Source organism: Ambystoma mexicanum, chromosome 6q, assembly GCF_040938575.1.
Source record: "Ambystoma mexicanum isolate Mex_15411 chromosome 6q, UKY_AmexF1_1, whole genome shotgun sequence".
NCBI classification, from domain to species: Eukaryota; Metazoa; Chordata; class Amphibia; order Caudata; family Ambystomatidae; genus Ambystoma; species Ambystoma mexicanum.
Genome location: NC_090937.1, coordinates 1,483,042,102 through 1,483,061,223, shown reverse-complemented (window position 1 = coordinate 1,483,061,223; position 19,122 = coordinate 1,483,042,102). Strand labels below are relative to the sequence as shown.

Genomic DNA, 19,122 nt, shown 5'->3' with positions numbered 1-19,122 from the left:
TACAGTGTGCCTTGCTGATCGCTGAACCAGTCCAGTCCGGTGTGCCCAGCAGTCTGTCCCAGAACCAGATCACTGACGGTTCCATTCAAAACATTTGTAGTGAGTAGCCATAGTATAGGATTGTCACTAGTTTATGTACTGTCCGTAGTAATCCCTATACAAATCCATTCGATCTTATAGCCTGAACTGCATTGTTAGAAATATTTTTGAATTGCCTGAACTCTCTATCTCATCCCCATCATCTTCATTCTGTAAAAGTATTGTTAAATATTCTTGCGCTGATCTATTTCATCTGAAGAAGGCAAGCTCCTCAGCAGGCGAAAACTTGATCCAGAGGCGTCCTGGTCTAGTGGCTGTGCTCCCGTGTAGTATTTGCTTCTTCATAGTCTGACCCAAGTGTAAAAAAAATCCTGTTTGTCTTTTGAAAGCACATCCCTGTTTTTCTCAGAAAAACGACCTTGACTAAAACGTCCATAACTTCTTCTATTTTTATGCTAGAAATAAATCTCTACATGTAGCTAACATCCACAGCTTTCCACAGAAGCAAAAACCACATCTCAAATCCCTATAGTTTTCCCGCAGTCGCCATTACCACGCACGGAAAAGTTTGCCGCAAATTTCGTTTTGGCAAAATATTACACGTGTAAAATAGCTTTTCATTGCACCCAACCTCAAATTTCAGTTTGCACATTGCTTATTGGTGTCAAATCATTGCTAGTGTTTGTCTGCAACCATACAAAGCGGCTCCCATTAGGATTTAAATAATTTCAGTGAATTAAACCAGATTGTGTTTTACCCAATCCCTTCAAAGACAACTTTAAACCATTTTGACAGTTTGTCAATCATTCCTGTTTCTCTCTTGTGTTTGCTGGGGGAGAATTGGGATTGACATTTTGTTTGAATTCGGCATTCCTGAAACCTGATCTCTCTCTTTCTATCTCTTCATATTGCATATTGGGGGGATTAAGGGATGTGCATGGGGAAATAGTAACCACACTGCTATTTGATTTGAGTATACACCCAAAAGTATTATTTCTGTGCTGCATTGTTTTTGCTCATCATTACTCATTGTGATTAACGAGATTGTTTAGTGTGACATCACGCCATTGGTGATTTTTGTATACCCATTAAAAATAGTGTGATTATATTGTGAAATACATAAATATTTTAACTTTGCAAACCAGCCTGATTCCTGGTTCAGTTGGGGAGGGGTGGAGTTCAAAGAGGGGCGTGATATAAGTGGTACATCGTTCAGAATAAAATAACTTTTAGACACAAATAAATAAGGATTTCAGTTGTGCATTACACGCTAGGCGTTGACTTAGTTGAAGTGCTGGATTGAAATCACTTACAGATAGGCAAAAAGGGGACTGAGGTGAGGCGCCGGAGGGCTGGGCCTCAGGGCAGTTCCCACAACCGGGGCCACGCCCCGCACGCTATGCTAAATTGAAAGCAGTAGCTCATTTTACGCTGCCAAAGGTTCCGGTACCGTCCCCATTTAGGGGGACACCCACAACGATGGAGGAAAGAGGGCTATGGACTATGAGGACTCTAGTCACTACAGTGAGTAACTTTAATTTCTTTTACTCTGGTCTTGAACACTTTTTACCTCTTTTAGGTATATTAGGCTGAATTTGGAGCATGCTACTATGGCTGCTAGATTGAGAGCCTCATTAAAAGCCTTTGGCAGCTGGATGAGCCAAAACTGGCTCAAGTTAGATGGGGCATAAACAGAGATATTGGTTGTGGGTCCTCCTTTGCTGCACTCTGGACCTCCCTTCACTGGCCATCAGACTTTGTCCCTTTTCCTACCCCTGCTAAATTGGTGAGAAACCTTGAGGTGAAATGTTCCGCTTCATTAACTATGGAGGCCCAAGTTGGGTCCACCTGTATTAGAGGCTTCCTGAAGCTGAAGAAATTGAAGAAAGTCCTGCCCTTTATTCCTGCGGTGTTCGATGCTCGTATTGTTGCAGCAGCTATAAATGGTAGTTTGGACTACTGCAATGCTTTATTGCCTTCACAACCGGGTTATCTGTTGAAACGCCTTCAGATTTTGCCAAATGCAGTGGTGCGGTCGATCACAGGCTTCCCTTATGAAAATTTAGTGTTGGTATCCTGGCGTGAATTACACTGGCTACCTGTCGTGTCGCGCATTCATTTTAAATCCTTTTCATATTCATCGGGCACAGCAGGGTAAAGGCTGTAGGGCCCTCCAAGAGAAAATGCAACCTTCTTGCCCCTCCAAGTCCCTATGGTCGGCTTCTCTGGCCCAGCTTGTAGTTCTACGTTATTGTTTGGAGCACTGCGGAGGTCAGGCCTTTTCTGTAGCAGGCCCCAGGTTGTGGAACTCCCTGCCTTTACCGCTCTGCCAGATAAGGTTTCTAACAAATTTAGGCATAATTTAAAAACTTAATCTGTTCAACTAAAATCTAGTAGTCTCTCTTTTCAGTCCTTTTTCTTGACGCACTGATGCCTTTGAACTTTGCGCCTTACAATAACCTTAATTCATATTGTTTAGGAGTCGTGCTTTCCTCTTTTCTGGAATCTACATTCTACTGAAGTAGCACAAAGCACGTTCTGTGCTGTGTTACTGGAAGCTCCTATAGCTTCCACTGTAATGTTTCTTTATTTCCTCTTGGTTAATAACCTGTTACCAAGGCAGTTGGATACTCTTTATCCTACCTGTATCTTATTTTGTGAGATCAGATCACCCACTGTATGTGGAGTGCTGAGGGCAAACATTGTCTGTTTTCTCACTTCTCCAGTAGCCTTTGGTTACTGTGACAAGTCCTTCTTTTCCGGCTGGTGGCAGTGTACCTTTTACGCAACGTTTTGTGAACTCTTATCGCAGGCTGTAATCGCGGTAGGGGACACAAGGGTCACTATTGACTCAAAATAGTGGCTGTACTTTTTAAAGTCCTGAACAAGATGGCTTGTCCTTTCTTAGGTCGTCTTCTACCCACCTGGGTTGGGGAGGTACCTTTGGAAAGCCCGCAAAGGGTCTTTAAGTTACTGGCAGGAAGTGGGGAGGGTTAATCGAAACCCCCCAGTCCTTGGTCTTGCAGAGTGCCTGAGAAAACCATTTCTGACTGTGCGGCTGTCTGTCCCTGTTGGACAGCCATCCGCATAATGTTGCATCAGATATGATTGGGGGGAGCAGCCAGTTTTTTCCTCTTAAATTCTGAGGTCCTGGTGCAGAAACTCAGTCGACCACTGTAACAGAATCGGAAGAAGCCCGAAGGAAGAAGATGCCAACAACTTCCAGCAACCGCCAGAGCCCACGGAGTAACCACTGCTGTCCTGACCTCCACTTCTGAGCAACAGGGAAGATCCGAACGTGACGACTTCTTCCTTTGGACTGGTGGGCCAAACCAGTCGCAAAATGCACTGCATTTGGTGCCCTCTCTCGAAGAGCTGCAACCTCCACTTCCTGCAATACACCAATACATGGGGTCCTGTACCGCTGTGCATAGTAGCTGGAAGAAAGAAATTGCCTGGAACTTTGTGGGCATCTTTCTTGACCTGCAGAGAGACTATCCAGCTCCCCAAAGTCCCCTCACACGAGACAAGGACAAAAAAAATAAGTCTTTATTATTATTATTAAAACATTCTTATAAAGTGCAACACGCCCAGAGGCCTCAGTGCGCACATGTAACAGACCATGCATACACCACATATAAAGAGGAAGGTCAAAGTAAAGATACATAAGCTCCAGATGATCAATCTAACAAACCGTGAATGGAAACCTAATCTTTAGAGTTAAAAAGAAAAGGCTTGATTATACTGGCTGGACATGTGTCTCCAACACAAATGAGATTTGTTGGAGACTAAACTCGGGAATTCGATTGAAGTGCATTAACCGCTAATTTTTACTGTTGACCACATTGTTGCCCATATTGCATGAATTCACACGATGTGCATTGATTGTCGCTCAATGAGATTTTATTTTGGTCGTAAAACCATGTTGAATTTCAGTGCACCATGTGCTATTTTTTTCCCTCCATCTCTCTGAGAACAAAACACAGTTATCTACGATACATGGCAAGAGTCTCCTGACAGGGTAGTTTTCTCCAAAAATACTTTCGCATTGTCTTTTTTAATTCTATTTTCCCATGGTCTGTGTCTATAATAACGGGTGCCAGTGAGTTTATGATCAGTGTTGTAATTTCTTGAAATAGCTCCACGAGGACACACTTCTTATCGCTCTGGGCAAGATTTCTAATCCATGGACAGGCCAGATCCGTAAAGGCTTCAGGAGAGACTGTGCAAATGTTTCTATCTTTGGATTCAATCCTAGAATGACTTTTGGCTTTTTTGAGCTTTGTAGGAAGAAGTGCGCAAGCAATCAAAAAATGATCAGTCAAGCACTAGTAGAGATAACCACAGGAGTAGTAAAAAGATTGTGAGTAAGCACCCAATCTAAAATATGTCCCTCTTTATGTGTGGAGTTCTTAACCAGTTGAGAGAACCCAATAGTCTGGGGGGCAGTGAGAAGGGAATCTGACTCGGGATCATTCTTGTGATAAGCCCATGAGTTAAAATCCCCTAAAATCAATGTGTATGTAAAGGTCTTGGTAAAATCTTCTGTCAGGGTGAGGAGTTGTTCTTAAAAGGATGGTGTGATCATAGGTGGTCGATAAAAAACGAGAATATTAATAGTGGTATTATGGTCGATATTAAGTTCAATAAGGGTATATTCACTATTGTCTCGTGTGCATTAAACGTGTCTCTAAGGATAAGAGCGGTACAACCACCTATAACTTGCGTGCGGTCTGTCCTGAATATTCTATATCCTGTTGGGCTAGCCAGAAGGGCAGTATGATTAGTAGCATCATTAAGCCAAGTTTTAGTTAGACATTTTATGCCCAAATCTTGGCTCACAATTAGATCTGCCACCTCTGTGGCATAACAATAGAGCAAGTATTTAATAATGCAGTGTTAGGCAGAATCCTGTGCAGTTACGTGGGGGAACACTGTAAAAAGATTGACTACAGGAGTAAGCAGTAAACCCAATTGGTAGCAGTCTGCACCACCCAGATTTTCCTGGTAGCTGTGGCTGAGCAGTCAGACTTCTCTCAAGAAGAGTAGGGCAGTATGTGGAGTATACACAATAGGGCCAAACACAGTAGAGCAAACAAACACTGACCAGAGCTTTGTATAAAAAGTATATAATTATTTATTTAAAACCCACTTTATGGCATATACTAGCACTCTCAATCAAAAGCAAGTTAAAACAGTCATGAAAAGTATACACACCTCCCTCAATAGTTATCAGACAAATCAGGGTTAAAACACTACTATTTGTTAGAACAGATGTGAGCGCTTAACCAAGATGGCACTCTGATAATGTAGTTAAAGGCAGAGCATACAAATAAAACATTTCCCAACACTTTTGAGTTCAGAGCAAGGGGAGAAAGGCAGGTTAAACTGTAGAGCCAAAGTTCATAGGCCGGACCCACTTTAAATGGAGCAAAGCGAAATGTGCCCAGGATCAAACGGTTTAAAGTGCACTAAAAGTCTTTGCAGAGTGTTCAAAAGAGGTTGGGGTCATTCAGAAGATATAGTTGGAAGGCCTGGAGCCAACCCAGTTTAGAAACCAAGGATTTAAGGATCACCTTTTAGCAATCTGTAGAAAGGGAGGCCAGGCAGGACACAGTACCTTAAAGAGAAAGGAAGCTTCAGCGGGGGCAGTTCCTGGCAGTGGTTGAAGTTTGTGGTTCCGACCAGGGGAAGAGACGATCTTGTTGAGGAGGGAACGGGGGGTAGTTGCACTGCACAGGGACGAAACCAGCCACAGAGTTCCCTATTAAAAGGTGCAGTCCTTTTATTTGCGGTCAAAAGTGGTGAGCTTGGCTATCCGGCCGCCGGGGTGCTTGGCACAGGCGATTCGACCAAGAGACGTCTTTGGAAGCGAAAAGGGCGAACTGGTTGATCCCACCAGCTCAGACGAAGAAGACTCGTCCAGCAGAAGATCTTCTCTTTTCGTCGGGAAAGTGGTGAGGTAGTTAAAGCAGGGGGCTTCACCGGTGGTGTCATTGTTGCAGATGGCTCAGCTTCTTCCCTCTTCGGATTCTTAGGTCCTGTGGCGACTTCTGAAGTTCCAGTCCCAAAGGCCCTGCTTTTTTGCAGCAAAACCCCCATTCATCAGCCTAGCTGTCAATCACACATGCTAAGTGGTGAGCCGGGCGGCTCACCACTGGGCCAATCAGAGTAGAGTGCGACTTGGGTTGCCGAGGCAACGCAGTCCAGGGTGCCAATTCCCCCCTCCACTCCTGCTGTGGAACCCAGACAGAGTGGCACCATTTGGAGGGCTTCTGTGGAGAAACCCGCCAAAAAGTGGAACAAAGGGCTCGACCTTGGTCAGAGTTACAGAGACAGACACAAACGCCATTTTAGAATTGAGTTCTGGCAAAAATACCCAACCGGTGATTTAATATTAAATGAATAAACCAGCGGTATCTTTAACATTGCACCAAAAAGTGGCGCGTTTAAAATCAACGGGAAAATCCCATAGAGAATATTCCGATGGAATATTTCGCGTGGTAACCACTGCCACAAGCCAGAAACTTGACAAGGGGGGACTGGAAAGTGCCCCCTTGAAAACAGACCCAGGGGCAATATAATTAACCCCTTCCAGTACTTCCACAATATGATGGTTTGCACTGGTTCTGTTCACAATTTTGGACTAGTAAAGCCAATGGTGACTTTACATGCCCTGGGAGACAGTAGTCAGTCCCAGGGTATGGAGTCTGTTTGGGGGTCACTGTGACACCCCTGTGGTACATACAGAAAAACAGATACCCTATGGAGCAAAAAGAAACCCCATAGCCCATAAGCACATAACAAGTCAAAGACATACCTCAAATCATGCCTAAGAGTGGGAGTAAAAGAGTCTCACTCTTAGCAGGAGGAAAAAAAAAAAAAAAAATCCCGCAAAGCTGCGGGGGGACTCGCTAGGTTTGGGAAATTAGCCTTACAAGAGAATTCTCCCTAACATGCAGTTTTTAAATTATCAGTAATGGCCGAGGGCGGAGTGAAAACCATTTTGCCAGCATCAAATGCTTGTTCTTTAAAAGAGTTTATAATATTCGAGCCAGCGTTCTCTTGAACTCTATGTCCATCCGGCATAGCTAATGGGTTTTCTAAAGTATGTTGGCCATTGATCTAAGCTGGTTCTATCATATTAGGTTTGAGCAGCTCCACTGCTGGATCCTGTGTTGTGCTATTAAGTTCTGTGTCAATACGCATCATATTTGTGTTGTTTAAAGTTACATTACCTAAGTTATTAGGTACCAGTGGGGGGGTGTCTGGAGGATCTTTAACTTCACGGGAACCTGTTCCCAGATTGCTCTTCGCAATCTTAATAGCTTCCTAAGGATGCATAAAGGTCATAAATAACGGAGTGCTAAAAAATGCAGTCAACATTCCTTAAGAGAAGGACAACACTACAGTGTGGTCGGCGCGGACCGGCTAATTGTTCACGTGCCGGGACACATGCGCCCGTTAAGCAAATAGTCCCTTGAACTACAGTACAGCTGGGAACTGTAGGTCAACGTGACAGAAGCGTAGTAGCAGCAGTACAAAACCACACAGCCTACAAAATATTTTACTTCAATACAGCGCTTGATCTTTATATTATAAAATACCATAGAACATTCGTTCTTCAGCCGAGCATGGAAAAGGCGCCAACAAGCCAGAACTGAGAAGATCTGTTTCTGGCCATCCGTTTGCCCGAGAGCTGTTGCCAGATCCACTGAGGTCCCCTTCTTCTGTCCCCAAGACCGAGAAACCTGTGACTGGGTCTGCTGTAGCCTCTCCTGTGGAACCGTCCTGCAGCAACAAGTTCTTCATTTTAAGGAACTGTCCTGCTCTCCGTAAAACTTACATTGAGCTTTGCTTGCTGATCCTATATTCCTGGGGGCTGTAGATTGCTGTATCTCGCACCCCTCCAGGACTCCCATAGAGATACATTGGGGTTGACAACCCATTGTACTGTTTCCTGACTTATTTCACTGGTCCTTGAGGAACGTTCACAAGGAAACCCCTAAGCTTCTTTGACTTGATAAACCTACCTTTACATACCTGCAAACCCAGAAGAGATGTTGAACTTTGCCACTTTTGAACCTTGAACACTGTATCCTACCTATTCCGCTCCACTCAACCTCTAGTGTCCTAGGGCCCCCCTGAACATTGTCAGACTCTCATAAACTAGGGTTAGACTCTTTAAGATAGGTTGGGACAAAGTTATAATAGGTTATCATAATTTAGAAAGTTTTGCATATATGTTTCAGATGGTTATTCTAAGAGATTTGTTACTGTAAGTTATTCTGAAAGTTACTACACCTATTGTCTATTACTTAAGAAACTTGCAGTTGTGTTCTGCATGTCTTGTTGTGTTTTAGTACTTAACTTGCAAATATTCAACAGTGTGCCTTATTGTATACACTAAATGACAATCTTTTATATAACATTGTGTATTAGTGTATGTTCCGAGTTCTTTGCACCTTCCTACAGCCCTCCTAGACTAAGCCTGGCTGCTCAGCCATTCTACCAAACCTTTGTGGTGCTCAGCCCAAATCTAAGAGTTGGAACCGTGTACATCCAAGGTGGGCTTTTCCAAGTTCCTTCACAGACAGTAACTTGTATAAAAACTCCCTAAAAGTGTCTTTCATGGATTCACAGGCGCCCTCCTCCACCCAGGTATAAAGGCTACAGGATTCACATGCACCTTCCTCCACCCAGGTATAAAGGCTACAGTGTAAGTAGTCACTCTGAGGTTATCATCTGAGGATGACTTTGTGGGGTGCAGCTAGATAGTAGACGTCCCATTGAATGGGGCTGAATGCACCCATAGGACGTAGATGTACTCCAAAACAGTCCTATTTTTTTCTTAATATAATAAAGTAGGAAATGTGTAACTGAATATTCCCAGCCTGACAACAGGGAATATTCCAAGCATGTGAATCCATGTAAGATATAAATGCCAGAGAACTTACTCCATCACAATCGAACATCCAGATGGTATGTAAGACCAAAATTGATCACCCGTAATACAATACATTTCATTAACAAATGTACTGTAATCTATTTCATATTCCTGACTAAGGATTGGGCATGAAGTTAATAAATGGTGGGTTGTTTCTAGTGACCTAGTGCAAAGTCCACAGTATCTCGGCTCTAGGTACACCTGCCCAAGCTCCAGTTATTACAAATGATGGCAAACAAGCCTTAATTGCATTATGAAGGGGAACAGCTCTTTATTCGTTGTAAGCTTTACATAGTTTGTTGATAAATTTGAAGGTATGTTTTGTGTATTTGGTATGATTTTTCAATTTAGATACATGTTTGAAATTTTCTGACCAGTCCACTCATATGCTTTTCTGCAGACGTTTTCCATATTTATTCAATAATTGTCGTATACATTAGGGAACCAATCTATTTGGTCCTTAGATTTATTATAAGATTTGACAAGGTCACATGAAACTTTAGGCATTCTGGTCACTCCGTTATTCAATAGTTTACCAAAATCACCAAGAATTGTATTCTTTTCCCTGGACATCAGCTTCGACACCCACAGGTTGCGTTTTATTTTGTAGCTTAGTAATGAAGGTAACCAGAGTTCCAGTCTTAGAACTTTGATTGGAATACCATTGCTTAGACCAAGTGTTCTGCGCCATAAATTCCTTTCTATTACACTTAAATCAGCTGATATCTTTATCTGTGTACAATTCTAAGGCATAGATTATGCTAGGGACTATGCATGTTAGTAGGCATTTTAAAGGATCGTTCGCACATTAACATGAGCTTCTCTGTGTATACTTCCAGGTTTTGTATCTCTGTGGCCTAACATCTGTTGGTATATCAAGTAAACCGTCTCCATCAGAAAGTATGCCTTTAATACGGATAGTTCGTTGCATTCCCATCAACTGACGGGCCCAGAAGTACAGAATCGCAAACATCAATATAAGACCCACATACTCATCTAAAAGTGAGGCTAGTTGGTAGACCTGTATTTCAGGCATAATCTACTTGAACGCCCAATTTTTTCAAAATATCCAAGGTTTCCCCCAGCAGAAGGAAAATGTCACATCATTAAAGGTTGTATGGTATGAATATGGTAACACCCTTGTAGGTGCAAGGGAGGGTAGCTAGTGTGGATCCCCTATAGCTATTATTAATCTCTGGTCATCATCCACTGACGCCCCTCCCCCCAAAAAAAGAGGACTACCAAACTTGCGTATATCATTTACATCATTAAAGGTGTAAGGCAATTGCTGTAAGACCAATTGCAACTGGTTTAGAATCATTTGCTAAATTATGTCTGCTTTATATTCTGTTTTGTCCACCTATGTATGATGCATTGGGTACGATCGATGTGGACCCTTACTCGCCAGGCCACGACATTCAAACTGTGACTAGGGGGTTGTCCTTCCCTCTATGGTTTAAAAGAGTTGCATCCCTAATTTGGGTGCAAGCTGGTTTTTAGACCCTTTTCGGTGCCCGTATGGTTGGGGAAGCCATTGTTGAAAATAACAGCCCTGTCAGTGAAAAACACATATTTCTTACTCATATGTATAATTTTCAACACAGTTTTGATACAGAATATATTTCCTAGTGGAAAATGTTGAAGTGATTACAACAGAACACGGACCATTTGTGATTTCAAAAAATTATATTTTTTAGTGAAAATGTTGAAGTAATTACAGCGGAACAACAACCATTTATAATTTCAACATAAAGTTTGCTGTTCAAATAAAACATGCCAATGTATCAAGCAATGAAGGTGGAAATACAGAAAAATGAGACATTAGGCATAGGTCTCAATTGCCCGGCTGGTTTCTGACCTCATATATGGTCATTCAAACTACACCTCACTGACTTCTCTAAAATAGATCTTAAGTTGCTTGTTGTCTCATGCAGATGGGATGTGGTCTTGTAGTTTGCCAGATTCTTTCTTATCGGGTACTGTTCATCTGATTTTAGCATGAGGCTGTTCACCTACTCTGATGGCACGTGTTACAAAATGATAGAACCGATTCCCCAAGATAGGCTTTGCGTTTTAGAAGTTGGTGCCAACATCCTTCTCTGCCTTACTGGATGTCTCCTGGGAGCCGATGGAACAAGTGGAAAGTTCCCTGAACTGCTTAACTCTGGCTATCCCAGGGCTTGATGTTCTAAAGATTTCAGAGAATTAATGCATTATAGATGGTCAACTCTGTAGTGTACATAAGAGTAGTTAACACGGTTCCATGTGTTAATATCTCCGCAAAAATATTGCCACATTTTTGCAACAATATTAAGGCATGGACCCTGCGGGGGACATCCCCGCAACACCCATTCCCAAAAACTACCCTCCCAAAAAATAACGCCTATGGCCGTTCCAAACGACCATATATACGCCGATATTTTTGGTGAGGATAATATTACATGATACCGTTAACACCACGTGTCCACGCTTTTCCACTAAACGCCAAGTTATTGGGCCCACATGGAAAGGTTAGCACCACTCTACAAGAACCCTCTCAGATCAAGCTGCTCTGTCTGGTTCTAAGACAGTTAGCTATTTTGTGTGGAGATGGGGAAGGATGAAATCACACAAAGCTGAGGGAAGATAATGTGCTTGTGGATATAGTTTATTTGTAGAGTGGTTGAGGTGGCTGGGAGCATGGCTTAACGCCAGATTATTTGACAGGTGATTGAGCCCTACAGAATGTGGGGTACTACGCATGATTTCATTGAAGGAAATGGAAAATGTACATACAAGACCTCTGGGCAAGGGTGGCAAGAAGGCATCTATTAGAATGTTCTTAAGGGGCTGGAGAAAGGAGGTGGGGGGGATTTATCTGTTGAAGGGGGACAACAAGCACCAAGCACATTATAGATTTTGTTGGCAGTCCCAGGTAACTCCCCTGCTTGCCTGAGTAATGCTGGTTAATAAAAAAAAATTCAGGGTAGCTCGGGACGAGGAAAGGAGTGCTCATTCAAAATGAAATTGCGCATACTGTCTCCACAGCAAGGTGTTTATAAGTTATAGTACCTTAACGTGTGGGAGACACTGTTTTTTCCATGATCTTGGATTGTGAGACATCCATATTTCCTTATGTAATATGTCACAACGGGTTTGCTTCCTTTCTCGTGCATTGTATCTTTCATGGATTCACACGCTCATTGAATATTCATTCATCAGGCTCAGAATACTTGGTAATATTATAGCAGTTTTGCTTTGAAGCTTGAAACTTATAATTTCTCATGTAGCATATTGCTGTTAGTTTGGGTCATATTGCACCAGCCAATGACATTAGTCCTCCTTTGCTCCACCCCTTCAGATTTTTACAGCACGTTTATGTATTGGGAGTCCTCGTTGTTTTGTTCTTTGAAATGGTTGTATTTTTTGAGAAATGTTTCAATAGTTTCCTTGAAGATCAGCCACTTCAATGACTACCGCCTATAGGGACCCGTTGCTGGTGAAGAATCCGACCTTCGACGGATTTTCCCAACTGTGTGAAGTCATCCTCACAAGTTTGGGGCCTTCCTCACCGCAGCAATGATAGACGCAAAGAAGGAAAGCCTTTTCAAGTCCTTTACTAAATGCCCCTTCAAGAACGTGTACTTGGAGGACTACCATTATAGGTGCTTGTACTTTTTGCATCCACACCATGACAAGGGCAGCTGCCCAATCTGTGGCTTGGCTGGAAGAGGGCCGCGGTCATTGCTCTACTAGAAAGGGCATACCCATGGAACGTACTCTCTTCTAAGAGGTCGAGGTCACATGAACAAACTTCCTTGAAACTTAAAAAGGAATCAAGTCGCACACTTCATTGTTCCTCCGTCGACGCTTCTAGCGCCCACAACTCTGTGCAGCTTGTCGGCGGCCTTGTGCACGACTGCTTTGTCTACGCTTACAACTACCACATCAACGGTACCAGCTTGGCTTCCATCTTCGTACTTTACGGAGTAGCGACGTCTGCCGATGTCCGCAACCACTGCGTCTTTTAGCCACAAGCATAAGTCGTCAACATCAAGAGCCTCGTTGATGACAACCTCATCAAGGACTCAGTCGACAGTCCACAGATCGAAATCATCCACCACCTTGTTGACGGGGCAACTCCTACGACTACTGTCTATCAGCAAATTGACGATGGTTGCTCTGCCGCCCAGGCAGTCTTCAGCGCCGTTGACATCACAGCAGACCCTGGCGATTGCCACCTTTCCCATGGGTGCTAATGTGGACAGGGACATGCCTACAGCACTGTCTTCTACCATGGCCCACAAAAGCCACGCCACTTCTCACCCTGGTCCCGTCTGTGTTCCACCCACTGCAGTACCTACAGTCATTTTGGGCACACTATCAAAAATTCCGAACGGCTGGACATGTTTGACCACATCATTCAGTGGCAAGGGATGCAGGGGTGTCTTCCACACCTTTGCTCACTATATTTTGAGTGGAGGTTGCGGGGGTGTCCCAGCAGCCTGTCGAAATACAAATAAAGACCCTGCAGTGCCGGTACCCTGATCATAGAAGTGAAAGGGAACAGGTGTTGACACAGCAAAGTGTGCCGCTGCAAGGTAAGTATGGGGGTGTAGGTGGGTTTGGAAGCCTGTGGCTGAAATGCTCACAGGAGAGACAAAGTTATTTTCAGAAAAATAACTTTCGGTCTTTTCTCCCTAGAACACTTCAGCCGCTGGCTTCCAACCCCAATCCATGTCAAACTACCTCCTCCAACAGACCTGCTCTCCAGATAAGGAGGATCAATTCTGCATCATGACCTAATATCCCTGAATTTGACGGCTTGGCTCCTGCCACCCAAGAATTTGGACACTTCACGTTACCTTTACAATGCAGGAAGATTCTGGCAAGGGCTAAGGCACCCTCTACCCTGTCCTGCTACACACACAAATGTAAGCGTTTTACTGTATGGTGTCATTTGCAAACGTTCATCCCTCTTCAAATCAAGGCTGTGCAAATCTTGCCATATCTTCTTTCATTGGCAAAAGCAGGAGTAGCACACGCATCCATTATAGTACATCTGGCAGCCATCTCTTGCTACACTCACACTACTGGCAAACCTTCCCTGTGGTCCCGCAACATGGTTAAAGAGTTCCGTAAGGGTTTGTTCTTGGTTGTCCCTCTCTGTCAAGGCCCCAGTGCCACCGTGGGAGTTTATTGTGGTTCTCTCCGAGTTAATGGGCCCTCCATTTGAACCTCTTCACCGGGCTTCGTTGAAGTTCCCATCATGGAAGACAGCTTTTTTGGTAGCCATTACATCTGCCAGGTGTGTGGGCAAACTGCAAGCTGTCTCCTGCAAACCGCTGTACCTGAATTTTCACTAGTTGAAGGTGGTGCTTCGCACTAACCCTTCATGCCAAGTGTTCCCTCAGTTTGCCACCTGAATGACCCACTGCCTGAATTTTTTGGCACACCCACCTCTCCAGCGGAGAGGGCATTGCACTCGCTGTAAGTAACTCGTTCATTGAAGTTGTGTCGCACTTACAAAGGTATTTCGAAAAACTACTCTGCTGTTTGTGGCATTTGGACCTGTGGGAAAAGGGACCGCTCTGGCCTAAGGCTTCCATTTCCAGTGGTTTTTAGGCTGCAGCTCGCATTGTCAGCAACTTGGAACAGACCCCTACCAGGCAGGCAGAGGGCACATTCCACCAGAACCGTGTCTTCTACTACAGTGTTCCTGTATGGTGTTCCCCCTGCTCAACATCTGCAGGGCTGCTATGTGGAAGTCTGTCCACACCTTCATAAGATTCTACTGCATTGACAGGGATTCCAGGGAGGAGTTCCATATCCACCAAGCAATGCTCTGCAACCTATTTCATGAGATGAGTGTTCCAGAGGTGAGTTCAATTGCTTCTGTAGAGCTGTGCTGCCTCCCATTGGTTGCGTTTATGCATGGCTGTATAATCGTATTCAATGAGCATGTGAATCCATGAAAGATCATGTGCTGGAGAAGGATCAAGTTACTTACCTGTAACTCCTGTTCTCCAGCATTGAGATCTTTCATGGATTCACATGTAAACCTCCCTCCTTCATTCTTGCTTTCTACTGCCACGTTATGTGCTCGTTCCAAATCTGGAGATGGCCACCAGGGGTGGAGCTAAGGAGAACTATTGTCATTGGCTGGAGTAGTATGATCCAAAGTGACAGCAATAGGCTATATAAGAGACAGTTTTAAGCTTCAAAGCAAAATTGCTTTGATATTAACGAGGATTGCCAGCCTGACGATGGGGAATATTCAATGTGCATGTAAATCCATGAAAGATACCAGTGCTGGAGAACAGGAGTTACATGCAAGTAACCTATTCCTTCTTCGTGGTAAGCAGCCAAAATGATGCAAATACAAACTTTGTTGACCCTATTTTCTGTAAAACTGTTGGTCAAATGTGCTTATGTATTGTTAAATTATAGCTTTGAACCACTCCTATCACAGGTATGTAGTCTGCTTCAGGCTGAGTTATGGGCCAGGTTGCAGGGTCTTACGTTAGTGCTGCTTTGCTGGCATTTAAATGCTCATCATTGGTGGCCCTGTGGGTTCATTGCTTGGCGCAGACACTGAAACATTCACATTTATTTCAAACATAATAACGTGCAGTGGACCTTGATGGATCATGGATGCTGAGCGCACCGTTGGCAGGAAGCCATGATTGGACTGCAGCAATGTTTTCTGTATTATGTGCCTGAACTGATTATTTCTTTCTCTTTTCTTTCAGCACACCATGGTAACGCACATGCTTTCTCCTACACCGAGCGAACGACCTGAGGCAGTTGACATCATTGAAAGCCCGTTATTTGAGGACCTGGTGCTTCCAGGTAAACAAGTGCTCAGGCAGCGATCAAGGACTTTGAGTACATCTGGGAGCAAGCACTCCAGGCAGCCTAGTAAATGAGGCAATCGGATATTTTGTCATTTGGTTTGTCTTCCACTGATAATTAACTTGACATTGTAAATCTTAAATGGAAATGTGTAACTTGTTCAGAGTTCTACTTAGCTGCATAGTTCTGTACCAGTCGTATTGGTAACAAATGCCTGAGTAGGTCAATGTCAAATTTAGTACAGAAGTTAATCTAAAAAAAAAAAAAAATTCCCACTCATTGCATAAGAGAGAAAACCATTACGCCTTAATCAGTTTGTATCATTCGTTAAGGTTTTGTTGTCCTTCAAGTTTTTAATTTACTGTGAAGCTGTAAATCTTTCTGTGAAAATAGGTTTTCACCTACTCTCTTCCCAGATTTCAAGATAATGAGTATTATTTTTCATTGTACTTTGCTTTGAAAACCTACCACTCCTTCATACTCTTGGGGTTTCCAGATGACGACTCATCATATGGGACACCATATTCCACTCCATGCTATACTTTTACAAGCATTTCTAAAGTGGTAGTTTACTCCAATGAGTGGTCCAAGCTTTCAGATATCATGACATCTCAGGAGTTTGATAATCATGACCATTGAACTGCATCTATTGGATATCAATTCTGACTCCCATAAGGATTACTCTTTGTTAAATATACTGTAATTATCAAAACCGAGGTGTGCATTTTGCATACAGAGACCTTTGTTATGAGTTGGGTTATGGAGACTTAAGTTTCTGACTGCAGAGAGGCAAAAGGGCCATGGTTCAGGCTTTTAGCTCATGATCAGCATATGAGCCTGTTCCAATTGTACCTAATTTATCTGCCGAAGTTTGAAACTTTCAGAAATGTCCTATACCCAGTCAATAAGCACCATATAAACACAAGCGCATTTACTTATGTACTCGTGCGGTCATTGACTTTACATGCATTGATAACCCTGCAATCATTGTGTTAAGAAGGGTTTGCTGAGCATTTCATGACAGCATATCAACATTAAAGGGGAACACATATTGGTAATCTGGATCCCTTTGCTTCCACCCCATGAGCAATGAAATTGGTCTGATGTAGCAAAGCACACACATGTATCTCTTGATCTATTTTGAGCTTACTGGCACCTGCCCAATGCATACAGTTTAAGCACACTATGGGAAAGGCATGAGCCTAAAATTATTTCCCCTTTAAAAAAAAGGTCTGCTACAGCTTCCTGGGTTAAAATGCAAAGATTAGAACATCTGAATAAGACATTCGAAGATGGCAAAAGCTTGGGTGCGTGTATCATTGGAAGAAGAGCATTTACATTCAGCCTTGCAGGAGTTTTTCTATCCTAAGTTTTTAATTCATTATGATCATGTTATGTTATTTAAGTTTGTTTTCAGGCTCAGACTTTATAGAGAAGCAGCGTTTACAGATGTTAAAATTGCATTCCCTAATGTGAGTTTACACCCTGTGAAATAAATGCTTCTCAGCGGCTTTTGGTATAATGAAGAAGCAATTAGAAATGTAAATAGGTTTGTAATATTTTTGTAGATTATACCATTTAGCACTGTATAGTTGAAACCGAATTTCTCGTGGCCTGATGAGCCAGGTATCCTTTGTGGCATTTAGTGTAAATGTAAGCACTTTTTTATGGCAAAATTCAAAACTGTCACTGAAATGAAAGAGCCGAATGTAGTTTTAGCTTTAAAAAAATGGCACATCCTGTACTTTTTAAAAATGTTGAAAGCTGTAGAAATTGTTAAAATGTGCAATAATGACAATTGAATATATAGACGAATATTAACATTTGGTAAAGAACGATTTACTATGATTTGCTGAATCACTGTGCCAGAAATGCAAAGCACACAATGAACACACGTAAAATATGAAATGATGGTTCTTTAATGGATAATGAAGTCATAAGTGTCTTATGTGAGCTTGTAGCTTTGTACTTAAAACAGGATTATGAGCATTCCTCATGTATTTTTTGTAATGTACTTAATGACCAATTACCTTGTAAATATGTTCATTTTTTATTTATAATGATGCAGAATCAATCCATTTGGGTTGTCGGTGTACAGACAGCACTTTTTACAAAACACATTGTCAAGTGCATTATATATTTGAGACTTTCAAGTCTAAATGGTTTAATTAAAACTGTTTTTATTTAAGTAATGTCTCTTTTGTATTTCTGTGTGTGTGAAATGTAGTCCGTGCAGTTGACATTGCTACAAGATTTGAAACTTTTTTCTTTCATTTGTGTTTTTCTGAACTTTTCTAATGATCTGCTCTGTTCTTTTAAAAAAATATTGGGCTGTTGCGATAATAGTTGATTTGCAATTTCTTTTGTCATAAATGTATTGATCAGGACAACCAGGGGGGGTGAATGAACAACTTTCACGTCTCCATTTAGAGGTCTCACCCTCCTATGTTATCTGCATGCACAAATTGAATTTAATGTATGTTGCAGTTGCTGTCCATGTTTGACTGCACAATTAAATTGGTCAGTGAGTTGGGAATCAGATTTGCAAATCTGTGTACATGGTGCAGGTTACAAGTGTGAATCCCTGCAGAATTCCCTTAGTTTCATTCTAATGAGGTCAATCAAATTAGGTTTGTTTAGTTGCTTACAAAACATTTTTAAACAGGGAAACATTATTTAGTTTGCCTCTAAAAAGCTTCCTTTAAAAAAACAAGGTACCCCATCCTTTTTACCGAAATTCTAAAACGCCAGCTCGTGTCCCTCCTCCAGACCGATGAGCCTGATTGAAGTCCTGGACACAGTCAACAAAATCAAGACATTCAAATTAACACTTGCACGCAATAATTTCTTTAGGGTCAACTTTCAAGGTGCCCCCATCCTTGGGTCCTCTGGGACTCTGGCAAAAAATGTAAATGCCTTTCTTAAACTGCTAAGGATTTCAATTTCCAGCAGAAGTAACAATCCTTCATGTAATGTAAATAACATAGCCCCTGTATTTCTTCTCCACATGTCGCCACAGAATCAAGCCTCAGGAAGTGATTATGCGGTGCACATATTCACTAAAGCACCTATACTATTAAGCATCACAAATTCCAATCGGAAGCTCAAAAACCTATCGTCTAGAGGCAGCCATTGTAAATCCCCAACGCAAAGTGCTGTGAACTTACTGAAAGGTAACATGTATAGCCAAACCTCAGCAATTCATGAATCAATGTAATTTGTGTAGCTAAAGGCGGGATGTCATTAGCTGGAAAAGGATGTAGCTTAGGCTGTTCAACAGTCCCTGCTTTGTGCCTCAATGA

At 42.5% G+C, this 19,122-nt stretch overlaps 1 protein-coding gene across 4 annotated transcripts in view; it reads left to right on the top strand.

The window, feature by feature from the left end:
- EIF2AK3 (eukaryotic translation initiation factor 2 alpha kinase 3) overlaps positions 1 to 18,008 on the top strand; it is a 394,300-nt gene extending 376,292 nt beyond the window's left edge. For all 4 annotated transcript variants that reach the window (XM_069632207.1, XM_069632205.1, XM_069632206.1 and 1 more), the window contains one exon: positions 15,718 to 18,008. In XM_069632207.1, coding sequence (XP_069488308.1) covers positions 15,718 to 15,894 — 177 coding nt within the window. In that variant the 3' untranslated portion in view covers positions 15,895 to 18,008. The remainder of the gene's footprint in view (positions 1 to 15,717) is intronic.
- Positions 18,009 to 19,122: the final 1,114 nt, after the last annotated feature.